The sequence below is a fragment of the Taeniopygia guttata genome, chromosome 24, assembly GCF_048771995.1.
Source record: "Taeniopygia guttata chromosome 24, bTaeGut7.mat, whole genome shotgun sequence".
Taxonomy (NCBI): Eukaryota; Metazoa; Chordata; class Aves; order Passeriformes; family Estrildidae; genus Taeniopygia; species Taeniopygia guttata.
The window spans coordinates 4,883,802-4,897,176 of record NC_133049.1 but is presented as its reverse complement, the minus strand read 5'-3'; the positions used below and the strand labels follow the sequence as shown (position 1 = coordinate 4,897,176).

General features: G+C 53.2%; 1 protein-coding gene across 2 annotated transcripts in view; it reads left to right on the top strand.

Moving 5' to 3' along the window:
- Window positions 1–13,375, top strand: part of SORL1 (sortilin related receptor 1) — a 54,694-nt gene that overhangs the window by 10,563 nt on the left and 30,756 nt on the right. For both annotated transcript variants that reach the window (XM_030291124.4, XM_030291123.4), the window contains exons 3-18: window positions 24–149; window positions 414–575; window positions 1,324–1,391; window positions 1,632–1,812; window positions 3,634–3,735; window positions 4,463–4,632; window positions 4,788–4,980; window positions 6,134–6,251; window positions 6,734–6,807; window positions 8,412–8,500; window positions 8,612–8,790; window positions 9,683–9,869; window positions 10,839–10,967; window positions 11,196–11,281; window positions 12,821–12,993; window positions 13,164–13,295. In XM_030291124.4, coding sequence (XP_030146984.4) covers window positions 24–149; window positions 414–575; window positions 1,324–1,391; window positions 1,632–1,812; window positions 3,634–3,735; window positions 4,463–4,632; window positions 4,788–4,980; window positions 6,134–6,251; window positions 6,734–6,807; window positions 8,412–8,500; window positions 8,612–8,790; window positions 9,683–9,869; window positions 10,839–10,967; window positions 11,196–11,281; window positions 12,821–12,993; window positions 13,164–13,295 — 2,169 coding nt within the window. The remainder of the gene's footprint in view (window positions 1–23; window positions 150–413; window positions 576–1,323; window positions 1,392–1,631; window positions 1,813–3,633; window positions 3,736–4,462; window positions 4,633–4,787; window positions 4,981–6,133; window positions 6,252–6,733; window positions 6,808–8,411; window positions 8,501–8,611; window positions 8,791–9,682; window positions 9,870–10,838; window positions 10,968–11,195; window positions 11,282–12,820; window positions 12,994–13,163; window positions 13,296–13,375) is intronic.

The window sequence follows — 13,375 nt, the reverse complement described above, 5'->3', positions numbered from 1 at the left end:
ATTGTGGGGCTTCTCTTTTGCAGGTTTATGTGTCCTATGACTACGGGAAGAGTTTTAAGAAGATTTCGGAGAGGTTCAGCTTCGATGGGGGGAACAGCAGCGAGGTGGCCATCGCCCAGTTCTACCACAGCCCGGCTGACAACAAGAGGGTGAGGGGGACGTGGCAGCTGGGCCTTTGTCCTTGTTGTCACAGGGAGCCTGGACACCCCTTGGGCTGTCCCTGGGGCAGAGGTGGCATGTGCCAGGCCCTTCTTGTGCCTTGGTGACGGTCAGAGTGTGGTGGGAGGGGGGCAAATTCTTCTCCTCCAAAGTTTGCCCTCCCAAAGGCTCCCCTGGGATGTGCACCTTCATGGCTGCCAGCCTGAGCTCTGCTCTGACCTTCTCTTCTCCCCTGCCCGTCCCTCCACTCCCAGTATATCTTTGTGGATGCCTTCGCCCCGTACCTCTGGATCACCACCGACTTCTGCAACACCATCCAAGGCTTCTCCATCCCCTTCAGAGCAGCAGACCTCCTCCTGCACAGCAGGAACCCCAACCTCCTCTTGGGCTTCGACAGGTCTCACCCTAAAAAACAGGTGAGCCCTTTGCTCAGGTGGGGAACCAGCGTCCTACCCCTGCCCTGCTGTGATGTTCCTGTGGCCTCTTCTGTCCCCCACAGCTCAGAGCCACCGTGCCTCGTGCCAGGGCCATGTGGCTTCATGCTGTGGCCATTCAGGGTGTCTGATCTCACACGCAGAGCTGTCCAAATCACCCCCTTCCCTACAGTCTGTCCTGTTCTTACCTCTGGAGAATGAGGATACAATACCTGCAGGCTGCCTGTCTTATTTCCCTTCCTTTTCCTTCCCTCCACGCTGCTCCCAGCCACATCCATCACCCCAGCTATCGTGGTCATAACTCACCACAGAGCACTGGCAGCTGAGGCAGGATGACCTCTGCATGTCTCATGTGGGCCTGTGGTTTGGCTTTGGGTCCTGAACAACAAATTGCTGCTTGAATACAAACAGGGTTTGTTTTTGTTTTTTTTTTCCCCTCTAGAGCTGTTGAGTAAATATTGAAAATAATTACAGCACCTTCAGATAGACATTGAGTAAAACCTGGAGGTGAAACAATGGGAAATCCTTCTGGTAGAAGGCTAAAGGATTTTTTTTTTGGTTTTTTTTGCTTTTTGGGTTATCTATTATTAACAGAAAAGTTGCTGTTGCTCCAGGAGCTGCCACATGAAAAGTCATGGGAGTAGCCACGGATGGACACATTGGGTCTCCTGAAGGACTGGGTCTGTTTGTGTCCCAATCCTTCTGGCATCTCTCACCTTTATTGTTGCAGCTCTGGAAATCAGATGACTTTGGCCAGACCTGGATAATGATTCAGGAACACGTGAAGTCCTTTTCTTGGTATGTATTGCACCCAGCTCCTGTCTTCTCTCACTCCTCACTTCTCGCACTGTTTGCTGCCCTGTGGGAACCCAGAACCTGGCTCCCAGGCTGTGCTCCAGCCCTGCCCCCTGCACTGTGGGCAGGGTGACAAGTGACAGCCACCCACACTGGCACCCAGGGGTGCTTCCCGTTCCCCCTGCCCCATCTCCTTGCTCCTGCTGCCTTCTCCAACCCCACCACGTGCCCTGTCCTCCCCAGGGGGGTCGAGCCCTACGACAAGCCCAGCACGGTGTACATCGAGCGGCACGAGCCCTCGGGGACCTCCACGGTCATCCGCAGCTCCGACTTCTTCCAGAGCCGGGAGAACAAGGAGATAATCCTGGAAGATGTTGAAGACTTCCAGCTCAGGGACAAATACATGTTTGCAACCAAGTCCGTGGTGAGTGAGGCGCGAGGAATTCGCCACCGAGGGTTGGTGCGGTGCAGAACCGCAGTGGGCAAGAGCATCTGCCGGGGATGGTTCCTCTTTCTGCTGCACCTCACAGCCTTCAGACCTCGGTGGCTTGTCACAGAGGTGCTTCAGACCTCGGTGGCTTGTCACAGAGGTGTCACCCAGCCTGCCAGCAGCTGCCACCCGCTGTGGCTCGCCGTGCGGTGTCTCCATGCCCCTGCCGCGGGCAGGCTGGGCAGAAGTAGGTCAGCCTGCAGAGACTGGGACCCAGGGAAAGCACAGCATGGCAGGGTGGGGGTGGCAGGGGAAGGGGGATGTGGCTCGGCAGCTCGGTGGTTAAAGGAGGCTGCTTGTCAGAGGAGATTACCATCAAACGTGGACCGGGTCCAAGCAGCCTAATGTGCTCCAGCCTGGAAAGAAAGCTGCGTTTTCAGTCAGCCTAGGAAAAGAGGATGTGGGTGAGCAAAAGTGATCTCTGGTCCCTCTGCCGCCAGAGCCTCTCTGTGCTTTTTACAGTTCCTGGCCAAATTTGAACAAACCTGAGAGAAAGCAAGGAGTGTGTGTTCTTCCTCTGAGGGCCAGGCCTTTCTAGATCAGAAACAGCATCAGAGGGATAAAGTCCTGATCCTTCTAGAATGTAAGGAGCGGCTTTCTTTTCACAAGATGAGTTTCTGCCCTGCAGCTGCCATCGAGTGCTTTAAGAAGGAAGCCTTTATTTAGGGGTGACTGCTGGCAGAACCAGGGAGGGTTTCCTAGGCACCTCCGGCCCCCTGAGCGGGCACAGCGGTGTCTGACGGAGGCAGGGAACGTTTGCAGAGCAATTTCAGTTTCTCAGAAGTCTCTCTTGCAGGTAGTACAGGCTGTAACTCCCAGGGCCCGGCCCCTTGGCGCTGTGCCTGCTCTCTGGTTTACAGGAGATTTTATCGAGAGCTCGGTGCTGGTGTAGGGTGAAACACTGGGGGTGGTTTGTGTTTCTGCAGAGAAGCCACTGAGCTCAGGGACAGCATCCTGAAAGCATGAGGAGGGTTTGGGCACCATTTGGGGGTGCTTTGGAGCTTTTACTGCTTCTGGAGCACTCCGGGGCCAGCGGGCAGCACGCCCTGCTTCCCCCTGCAGCTGTAATGACTAAACATCAATGCAATCACCCATGTTCCACACCACGGCAAGCGCTGAGACACAGGGAGGCTGGCTGCAAACCCCTCATTCGGGAATCACATCCCCAGGTCTGGAATGAGGCCTCCAAGCCTGCCTGCAGCTGGGGCAGTGCTGGGGAAAGGACAGGCTGGGTGGCAGCGGCGCCCAGGGCTCCGACTTCTGCTCCTTGCCGTGGGAGGAGCGGTTGCTTAGTGATACAGAGGCTGGGGGAAAAGGAAAAAACCAAACCAAAAAACCAGGCCGCTTATTTTTGGAGCCCAGATCTGGGTTTAGGTCCTCGCCATTGGCATCCTGTACGAAATAGGTTGCCCCCAGCTTTTTGACTTTCTCGGCTTCGCGCCGGCGCCTTTCGCTTTGCGCAAATCGGTAAAAATAGGAAGGAAAGGTCAGTGTGCTCTGAGCAGAAAGGAGGAAGGAAACCCAGCCTCCTTACCCCCACCTGGCTGACCAGGAAGGAGAGTTTGTCTCCTTGCTGAGCCCTGGCTGTGGAAATTCAAACCCTGAGTGGGGATCACTGCTCCCAGCATCGGGCAGCTGCCACGCTTTGCCCACATGCAGGGAGGGAGAAGTCCCAGGCACTGGGTGATCCCAGTGGAGATGAGGGTGATTTTGGGGGTGAGAGCCCCTCCTAACGTGTCCCTGTGCTCTGCACAGCGTTTGCTCGGCAGCTCACAGCCCGCCTCGGTCCAGCTCTGGGTCTCCTTCAACCGCAAGCCCATGCGGGTGGCACAGTTCGTTACCAAGCATCCAATTAAGGTAAGTGGTGCTTCCCGAGCAGCTTCCCAGCTCCCTGCCTTGCCAAGGACACCCTGCGGTGCCAGCAGCAGCTCCAGGTGCTGCAGGAGAGGGAAGGGACCTTGTATGACCCTGCTAAGGGGTGGCAGAGCAAAGGCTCATGCTGGGATGATCTTGTGGTTTACACGATGGCACCTGGACAGTCACTGGGGACAGGGGCTGCCAGCAAAGCCCAGACACCAGAGAGGGGCTGATCCTACTGCTCTGACTCTGCTTTTGGGGGTTTTACCTGTTCTCATGGTGTGGGGTGCACTGGCACGACCTGGAGCACCCAATTCTTGCAGGCTGAAGAAGCCCAGGGCACTGCCAGGGCTTGCAAAGAGTCCCTGATGCATGAACCAGACACACTGAGGTGTCCCCAGGCTGGTGGGGATGAAGGAGGGCACAAGAAGCAAGTTGTGGTGCTTGGCAGAGCACTGGGGTGCACTCCCAGCCTCAGGGGAGGGATCCAGAGATCCAGCACACATGGAACTTGGCAACCAATGCTGCTGCCAGGGGGCTTTGCAGGGCTGAGGATGGGAATCACCGTGGGGGGAACACAACAGAAAGAGCAAAGTGGAGATTTTCCACCTGCTGAGTGGAAAAAATACAAAAAGGTGGAAGCAAGCTAAGAGGAAATCCAAACCAGGCCGTGTGTAAACCCTCCCTGTGTGCACAAACACACGTGAAGCCTGTTTGTGTCCCAAAGGAATATTACATCGCGGATGCCTCGGAGGACCAGGTGTTTGTGTGTGTCAGCCACGACAACAACCGCACTAACCTCTACATCTCGGAGGCTGAGGGCCTGAAGTTCTCCCTGTCTCTAGAAAACGTGCTCTACTACAGCCCAGGGGGAGCTGGCAGTGACACCTTGGTCAGGTAGGACAGGACACCCCCCGTGACAAACGAGAACATCGACCAAAATCCGCGACTTTTCGCTGCGCCGGATCAAGGCGTTACCTTTGCCTGTCAATCCCCCACACCCCCAGCCTTAGGGGGAAAAGGGTTCAATTTCCATTTTGCTGACCCCGCAGGTACTTTGCCAACGAGCCCTTCGCGGATTTCCACCGCGTGGAAGGCGTGCGGGGCGTCTACATCGCCACGCTGATCAACGGCTCCTTCAGCGAGGAGAACATGCGCTCCGTCATCACCTTCGACAAGGGCGGCACCTGGGAGCTGCTCCAGCCCCCCACACAGACCCGCTACGGGGAGCACATCGACTGCCAGGTACCACGGGGGTGGCACAGGGACAATGTCGAAGACCACCCTGGGTTGTGGGGTGGCTCCGTGTGGTGGAAAAGTCTCTCCTCCAGCCCGTGCTTCCAAAGAAAGGCTCAGCAGTCTCTGTTGTTCGGTCTCAAGGCAGTTTATTGCAAGTTATCTAAAAGATTTTCTCCTTGGGCTGCTGTGGTTTGCTCACAGCTCAGGCAGAGGCACACACACACCCTGACATCCTCTCTGACTCCCGACTGCTTCTTCTCTCCCCCTCTGCCCAGGGCTGCTGCTATCTTTTATATGGTACATTACGTGTTACATGGGTACAGTTTGTCCCCAATGCCTATTACCTATATTAAATGGTGCTTTTCTATCTTTTATATGGTACATTACGTGTTACATGGGTACAGTTTTCCCCAATGCCTATTACCTATATTAAATGGTGCTTTTCTATCTTTTATATGGTACATTACGTGTTACATGGGTACAGTTTTTCCTCAATGCCTATTACCCATATTAAATGGTGCTTTTCTATCTTTTATATGGTACATTACGTGTTACATGGGTACAGTTTTTCCCAATGCCTATTACCTATATTAAATGGTGCTTTTCTACTCTAAACCAATCTGTGAGTGCCAACATCACCAAGAACATGGAGGGAAGGAAGGAGAAAGAGGGAGGACAGGGCAGGCCCAAATCCCTCCATCTTAAAACCTCTGACCTCCATGTACAAAACCAAAACTCCTCTGTACAGCACTCAAAAATTCTTCCCTCTACTTTGTGACTACTTCTACTATAATATCTAAACTTTTGTGACTTCTTGTTCTTCCTGCAAGGTTGGTAAATTGTTCCATGGCTCAAACCCAAAATCACAGCTGTTTCCAGCTGCCTGCCAGGGTCTCAAATGCTTCTGACCTGGGCCTGGAACATCCAAAAATGTCTGAGGGCCATTTTGAGTTCCAACAGGAGAAGACCCCAAAAGTGGCATTTGGGGATGTGGTTTGTTAGTGATGGGCTTGGTGATCTTGGAGGTGTTTTCGCTCTACAAAAAGAGGTTAGAACAGCAATGCCACCATGAGGGAGTCCCTCCTGGCCTTTCCAAGCAGAGGGGGCTGGATTAGACAGGATGAGGGATGGATGTTAATCCACTGTTCTGCTTTCCCAGTTGTCCCAGGGCTGCTCTCTGCACCTGGCCCAGCGCCTGAGCCAGCTGCTGAATTTCCAGCTGCGCAGGATGCCCATTCTCTCCAAGGAGTCGGCGCCAGGACTGATCATTGCCACTGGTACTGCTCCTCCCTTGCCTTGGGGGGTGTTGTTGCCAGGCAGTATTTAGTTTGTACAAGCAGGTTATAAAATGCAATTAAATGGTGCATTTTGCTGTCCTTTCTCTGCTGCAGTCCCCACACAGTAATTACAGAATGAACATTTCACTGCAGCACAGAGATGTGAGAAACCTGCTCTGTTCTGATCCTCTCTCCTGATTGTCGTGAAGGGCTTCTTGAAGATTCAGAAATTCCTGTTTGTCTTGCTCTGTTACTGAAAAATGCACACATTTTGTTTAATCATGTTTGTAGCCATGGGTTTTTCCCCCATCTGCTTTTAAAACTTGAAATAGTCCTTGAAATATTTGCTTTTGAAGGGATTAATTTATAGTGTGAAAAATCGTCTCCTCAATCACAGATAAAAATAGTTTGGAGGTGTCTGGCTTCCTTTTAAGCAATCACTTTGCATTCCTCAAGAAGGATGATTTCTCCCATTCTCCCAGGCTCTGTTGGCAAGAACATGGCAAGGAAAACCAATGTTTATGTCTCGAGCAGTGCTGGAGCAAGGTGGAGAGAGGTAAGGCTGCTCTTACACCTGCCAGATTGGCCAGTGTGGTGGGGGAACAGGAAGAATTTTGGCAGCAGTATGGATGAGTTACATTAAAGGTGATTTCATATGCATCCAAGAGCTGGAAGGTGCTCAATGCCTTAAAATGAGGGAAAAAGGTTTTTAGATGTAGCACCAGGCGTGGGTTGGTTGGAGAGGAACCTCTGGTGTAGATGGTGGATTCAGACACAGGAGAGATCCCTCCTCCGTTTTTCCTTTACAACTGGCAGGAATTTTTCTCAGCACAGGGCATTTGGTGTCTTTTAGATGGGACTGACAGCCAGGACTTTGTGTGTGAGGCTGTTTGGAGAGGCTCTGGCTTCTTCCAGAGAAATGGGATGCTGCCCTCGGTTTATGGGGAGTTTGCTGCTGGTTACTGAGTGGATGTTCTGGTCTGTGGCAGTGTTTGTGGTGTGCCTGTGCACTCTGCAGCCAGTGTAATGTGGTATTCCAACATCTGCAAGCTATTTACTCCTGGGAACTGAGCAGCCTCCTTCTCCCCCTGCGAGTGCTGCGCGGTCAGGGGGAGGTCTGGGCAGCTGCAGTGGGGCTGGGGACATGCCACAGGTCTGGCTGATGCCAAAGGTGGTTCAGAGGCTGCTCCTGGCTCCAAAACCCAGCTGGAGAGCAGCCCTGGGGACCCTGCAGCCAGGCAGGAGCTGACAGATGGGGTAGGGTGTCCAAAACCAGAGACTTTCAGGTGCCAAGCCCCACAGGTTTGCCTTGGAGTGCAGTTAAAACATCCTGAGGAAGTGTTGATCCAAAGCTACTGATCTTTGTATCATGAGCAGAGGTGCAGAATGACCCAGCAGTGGGGCTGAGAAGCAGCACCACAACTCCTCCTGCTCAGCTTTGGCCAGCAGCAGGCTGGGAGGCTCGCTGCTCTGCAGATCACTGGGCTGATTTCACAGCCCAGAGAAGAAAGGAACAATGCATTCAGTGCCCTGGGTAAGAACGTCCCCAGGTGTGACAGCACGTCCTGTGAGCAGGGTCTGGCAGGGACACGCTCCCTGTTTGCATCCCGAGGTGCTCTGGGCTCCCTGGATGGGAAAGCAAAGCTGATTGTGTGCAGGAGGTGCAGGTCAGCGTGAGATCCAAGCTTCTTGCCATGGATGAATTGTCTCCAGGGCTTGTTCCTGCATGCCATGGCCCCACTTCTCTCTGAACATTCACAAGACCTCCACAGCCTGAGGGGTAGCTTCTCTGCAGTGCTGGGATGGCCACAAGGCACTGCTGTGTCAGAAAAGCCTCACAGAGGTGACAAACGAGAGGAGGAGTGATGGACTCTGGTTTTGTGTCATGGTGCTTCTTCCACTGATTCTTTCCCTGCACAGAGCACAGGAGGAGCAGAGTCCAGGGCTCAGGGCAGTTTTACACACTTCTCTTAGGGGAAATGGGCTGGCTATTCCCATCTGCAGATGGTGTCCCATAAATGCCTGAATCTCTGGTGTCTCCAGATACTTTGATTTGGCCAAGGCTGAAGCATTAGCTTGGCTCAGGCAGAGTTTCTGGCAAAGCCATTTCCCTTCATCCAGCACAGCTCTGATCACCCCTCAGCACTGTGTCTCTTCCAGGCACTGTCTGGACCCCACTACTACACCTGGGGTGACCACGGGGGAATTCTGGTGGCCATCGCCCAAGGCACCGAGACCGACCAGCTCAAGTGAGTGTCAGGGCACAGGGGCTGCCTCTGCTGCTCGGGCTGGGCATGGCAGTGCCCTGCAGCAGGCAGGACATGCCCCTGGCACCTCTCCCAATCTCCTTTTTTGTGCAGGTACAGCACAAACGAAGGGGAAACCTGGAAAGTGTTCACATTCTCGGAGAAGCCGGTGTTCGTGTACGGCCTCCTGACGGAGCCCGGCGAGAAGAGCACCATTTTCACCATCTTTGGCTCCTACAAGGAGAATGGCCACAGCTGGCTGATCCTGCAGATCAACACCACTGACGTGCTGGGTAAGGGGAAGGGTGGCAGAGCCATCTGTGGGGTGGCTCTGCAGGTAGGGGAGAGGGCATCTCCCATGCCCTGTCCCAAGTGCCTCATGCCCATGTGGACACAGCTGCTGAAGGCACTCGTGTCTCCCTGTATTCTTTCCCTCCTCACTGAGGAATTTGTTGAAAAGGAAAGGGAAAAAAAAAAATCCTTCTGAAGGCTTGTGCCTATGAATGTTTTATAACCCATTTCAGCTTTGATTGCGAGGCAGCATTTTAATCAAAGCACAGTTAAACCCAGCAGAGGAATTTGCTTGACTAAAATTTATCACCGATTCCCTTGACGTTTTGTTGGGAGCGGATCTGTTTGGTAACCAGAACGATTTCATTCAGACTCCCTGTCGCTGCCACGGAGCTGCCTGTTCCCTCCTGTCACTGGAGTGCTCCGTGCCTGCCTTTCCCTCTGGATGGGGCTGGGGCTTTGCATCTGGGGGAGGTTTTGTGCCAGGGGAGGGTGGAGAGGGGAGGGAATCACCGAGTCACAGAATGAGCTAGGTTGGAAAGACCTTTGGCTGGAAAAGACCCTCCACATCCTCATCACATAAACCATGGCATGAGTGCCACGTCCAGTCTTGTTTTAAACACTTCCAGGGATGGTGACTTCACCACCTCCCTGGGCAGGTGATTCCAGTGCCCAATCCCTTTTCCAGTGAAGGATTTTTCCCTGATGCCCAACCTAAACTTCCCCTGGCACAACTTCAGGCTGTGCCCCTCGTTCTGTCAGTGGTTGCCTGGGACAGAGACATTCCTGTGGTGTGGGGCTGGATGTCAGCACGCCTGGGTACCCAGGGACAGCAGCATCTCTCTGTCTTTAAAGCTGCACCTTCCAGCACCCCAACCTTGCTTCTCCTCTCAGGGGTGCCTTGCACAGAGAACGACTACAAGCTGTGGTCACCCTCGGACGAGCGAGGCAATGAATGTTTGCTGGGCCATAAAACCGTTTTCAAAAGGAGGACTCCTCATGCGACCTGCTTCAATGGGGAAGATTTTGACAGGCCTGTCATGGTCTCCAACTGCTCTTGTACGAGGGAGGACTTTGAATGGTAAAATACCAATTAATTTCTTCTAGCCTGGATTGTAAATCCAAGATAAGTATCTGTGACCAATCGCTCCGAGTGAACAAACATCCAATTTACGTAGCTTGGAGTGTCGCTGCTTCATCTTACAGCAGAGAGGAAACCAAACAGACTGAAAACATCCTTTCATTAATAACAGGGCATGAGACTTAATTAATGTCTTTAGAGCCTTTTGGGAGCCTCTGAAGGGTTCCACGGAAGAGGGAAGTATTGTTAATCCATCACCTTCCAAACGACAATGGGTAATTTCCCATCACAGACAGAGATCCACTAAAAATCCTTGTGATTCTGTAGCCACAGGGGTGCAGCTGGCCCTGCTATTGCCATTTGACTGCAATTCCCACAATCCTGACCCTGCTTTCAGGATCAGGAAACACGCTCTGGCAGCCTGGTGCAAAGGTTTGGGGTCAGGAAGGGAACTGCTTTTCAGGGACTGGGCTTTCAGTGGAGCTCACACCAGGCTGCTCCTGTCTGATGCTGAGACCAAGCCTGGCTCACCACGAGCAGACTGAGAGCAGGGCTGGTGGGAGCCTGCCTCAGAATTCAGCCCTGGGCTCCCTGTAAAATCCCAGTGACAAAACCTCTCTCTGCCACAGCGTTTTCCAAAGAACAGGCGCACTGTAACTCCCATTTTACCAGCAGTGACCCGAGCCAGCTAAGCAGCAGGACTGGGGCTTGCAGCCAGCTTTGCAGAGAACACTGGCTCAGCTCTGCCTCACCTTCCCCAGCCTGCCCAGCCACTGGCAAAGCTGATCTGCAAAGTGCTCTTGAAGCATCCTGTCTGGCTCAGAGATGTTATGTGCAGATAAAAACCGACAATGAATGAGTGGTCACTTTGGGTTCTTAAAAATTCCCGGCAAAAATAGACTCATGGTATAGCATGGCTGCATTTTTTGCTTTTCCCTGTCCCTCCCTACCTGTTTCTTCTCCTTGCAGTGATTTTGGCTTCAAGCTGAGCGACGACTTATCCTTAGAAGTTTGTGTCCCTGACCCTGAGTTTGCTGGGAAACCCTTTGACCCACCAGTCCCTTGCCCTGTTGGCTCAACATACAGGAAGACTCGAGGGTATGTATGTGCTTGAAAGGGCAACCTGATTCTCCAAATGCTGGAATTTATCTTACTGATGATTCAAAAAACCCCAAACAACCACAAAACCCACAAGAGTGGCAGCAAACAAACGGCATGTTGGGATATACATGGCGATTAAACACCACAGCTTATTCTGGCTGCACAGGGTGGTTTGTTCACAGGTTTTTTTCCGTGGAATAAGCTGCCTGGCTCTGTGTGTTGCAGCTACAGAAAGATCTCTGGGGACACTTGCACGGGTGGAGACATCGAGTCGCGGCTGGAGGGGGAGCTGGTGCCGTGCCCGCTGGCGGGTGAGTGTGTGCAGGATCTGCTCGGGGCACAAGGGCTCCATTCATAAAACCTTTGGCTGGTGCCTGAGGGACCAGGCACAGAGTCCCAGAGGGCTCTGAAACAAAACCTGTGACACAGGAGCCTGGGTGGGCTACAAATCACCTTCTCCCGTCCTGTGGTCAGAGCTTCTGAGGGTCCTGCTCAGGAGAAGGGTCTGCCCACAGTGCAGAGCCCTCTGAAGCCCTCAGGGGCAGGCTGCAAGTAGGAACCCCTTCATCCTGCTCATGTCCTTGCTGTAGCTGGCTTGAACCCAACCAGAAAGACAGGAATTAGATCAAAGACACCCCCATGCACGGGAAGGTCCCCTTGGGAAGGTCCCACTCCGAGACAGCCACCAAGTGCAGCTGAATGATGTCCCTTGGGGCCAGACCAGGGCAGACCTTCATCCCTCACACCTGTGCCTGCCAGAATTCACTCCCCCCATCCTCATTTTCTCCTCTGGAACGTACAAGGCACTGTAGCAGTCCTGTGCCCCTGTGCTGCCAGAGTTATTTGCATTCTGCTCATTAGAGCTTTAATTTAATCTGCCGTCACGAGCTGCGTGATCAGCATTGCTGCTTGCTGCAGCTCCAGAGCCTCAGGGAGGGCAGGGGCTCGTGGAAGGGCTGGGGAGCCCAGCAGAGCAGCCAGACCCACCAGCAGCAGGTTCCCCTGCACTGCCCTAAAAGTTTTCAGATATTCCAGGTGCGGAAGAGCACGGGGAGGCATCCCCTGTGCTGGGACTCCTGCCAGCTCTGCACTCAGCTTTACTCCTGACACGTTATTCACTCCTCTGAGCCCTCTCGAGCTATTTGGAGAGCTGTGTTGGGCATGCTGAGAAGGGCCCTGCTGATTGTAAAGTAAACCTGCTGTCCCCAGCGGGCCGGCCTTTGAAGTGCCGTGTTCCCAGAGAGCGTCTTGGACCCGTGCTGGCTCGCTCCATGGGAACACTTTCATGTTCAGTATCTGTTTCATATCTCCCTATAATCTCATTAGGGATGCACAGCCAGAGTTACTTACTGACATTAGCTCTACTCATTAATAGCATTATTGGACTTGACCAGTGGTGGGATAAAGCCCAGGAGACTTTGTCCTGCACCAGGATCCCATTACCTGGATTCGGCTCCATTTGGAAACAAAACCCACTCTGGGATATTTCCTGGGGCCCAGCGTCCCTGAGGACTTGCAGAGTTGCATCACTCCGACCCTTTTTAAGGTTGGGTTTTTTAAAGGAAGAGGAGATCAGTATTTTGTTCCCCATTGGCAGCACTAGAGTGGGAAGAAAGGGGTCAGGGCAGGTTCTGTGCCTCCTCCACCTCCTCGTCCTCCTCCTCCTGGACCAGACAATGCCCACAGTGTGTGCCTGGCCCCATGTGAGGCTATTACCACTAATCCCACTGAGACAAAGGCTCTTTGCCTCCTGAGGTGCTAAAACCGTGGGTGAAAAACACCTGTTATTTTCTTTATTTTGCCCCTGGAGTAGCCAAAAATGGCCACTAAATAAGGCACTGTTGTTGCAGAGGAGAACGAGTTCATTCTCTACGCCACCCGCTACTCCATCCACCGCTACGACCTGGCCTCGGGCGTCAGCGAGGAGCTGCCCCTGGCCGGGCTCAGGGGGGCTGTGGCCCTGGATTTTGACTACGAGCACAACTGCCTGTACTGGGCTGATGTCACTCTGGACATCATCCAGGTGAGCCGGGAGCTGGGAGGCATCACCTCCTTGCCACCGGGGTGTTGCATCCACACCCTGAAATGCAAATGTTTGTCCTGCACTCCTCCCCTGCGAGCTGTCTGTCACCTGCCTTCAGGCTTCAGGCAGTTCCTCGTCTTTTATTCTGATAGTTTTTATTTTTTTCCCAGCGTCTCTGTCTCAACGGCAGCTCTGGGCAGGAAATAATCATAAGCACTGGGTTGGAAACAGTGGAAGCTTTGGCTTTTGAACCTCTCAGCCAGCTGCTCTACTGGGTCAACGCTGGGATTCCCAAAATCGAGGTACAGCTCTGCCCACCTGTGGCAGTTCATATTTTATTAAGGAGCAATAATAGCCTGCCACAGGTTTTGTGTCACTTCAA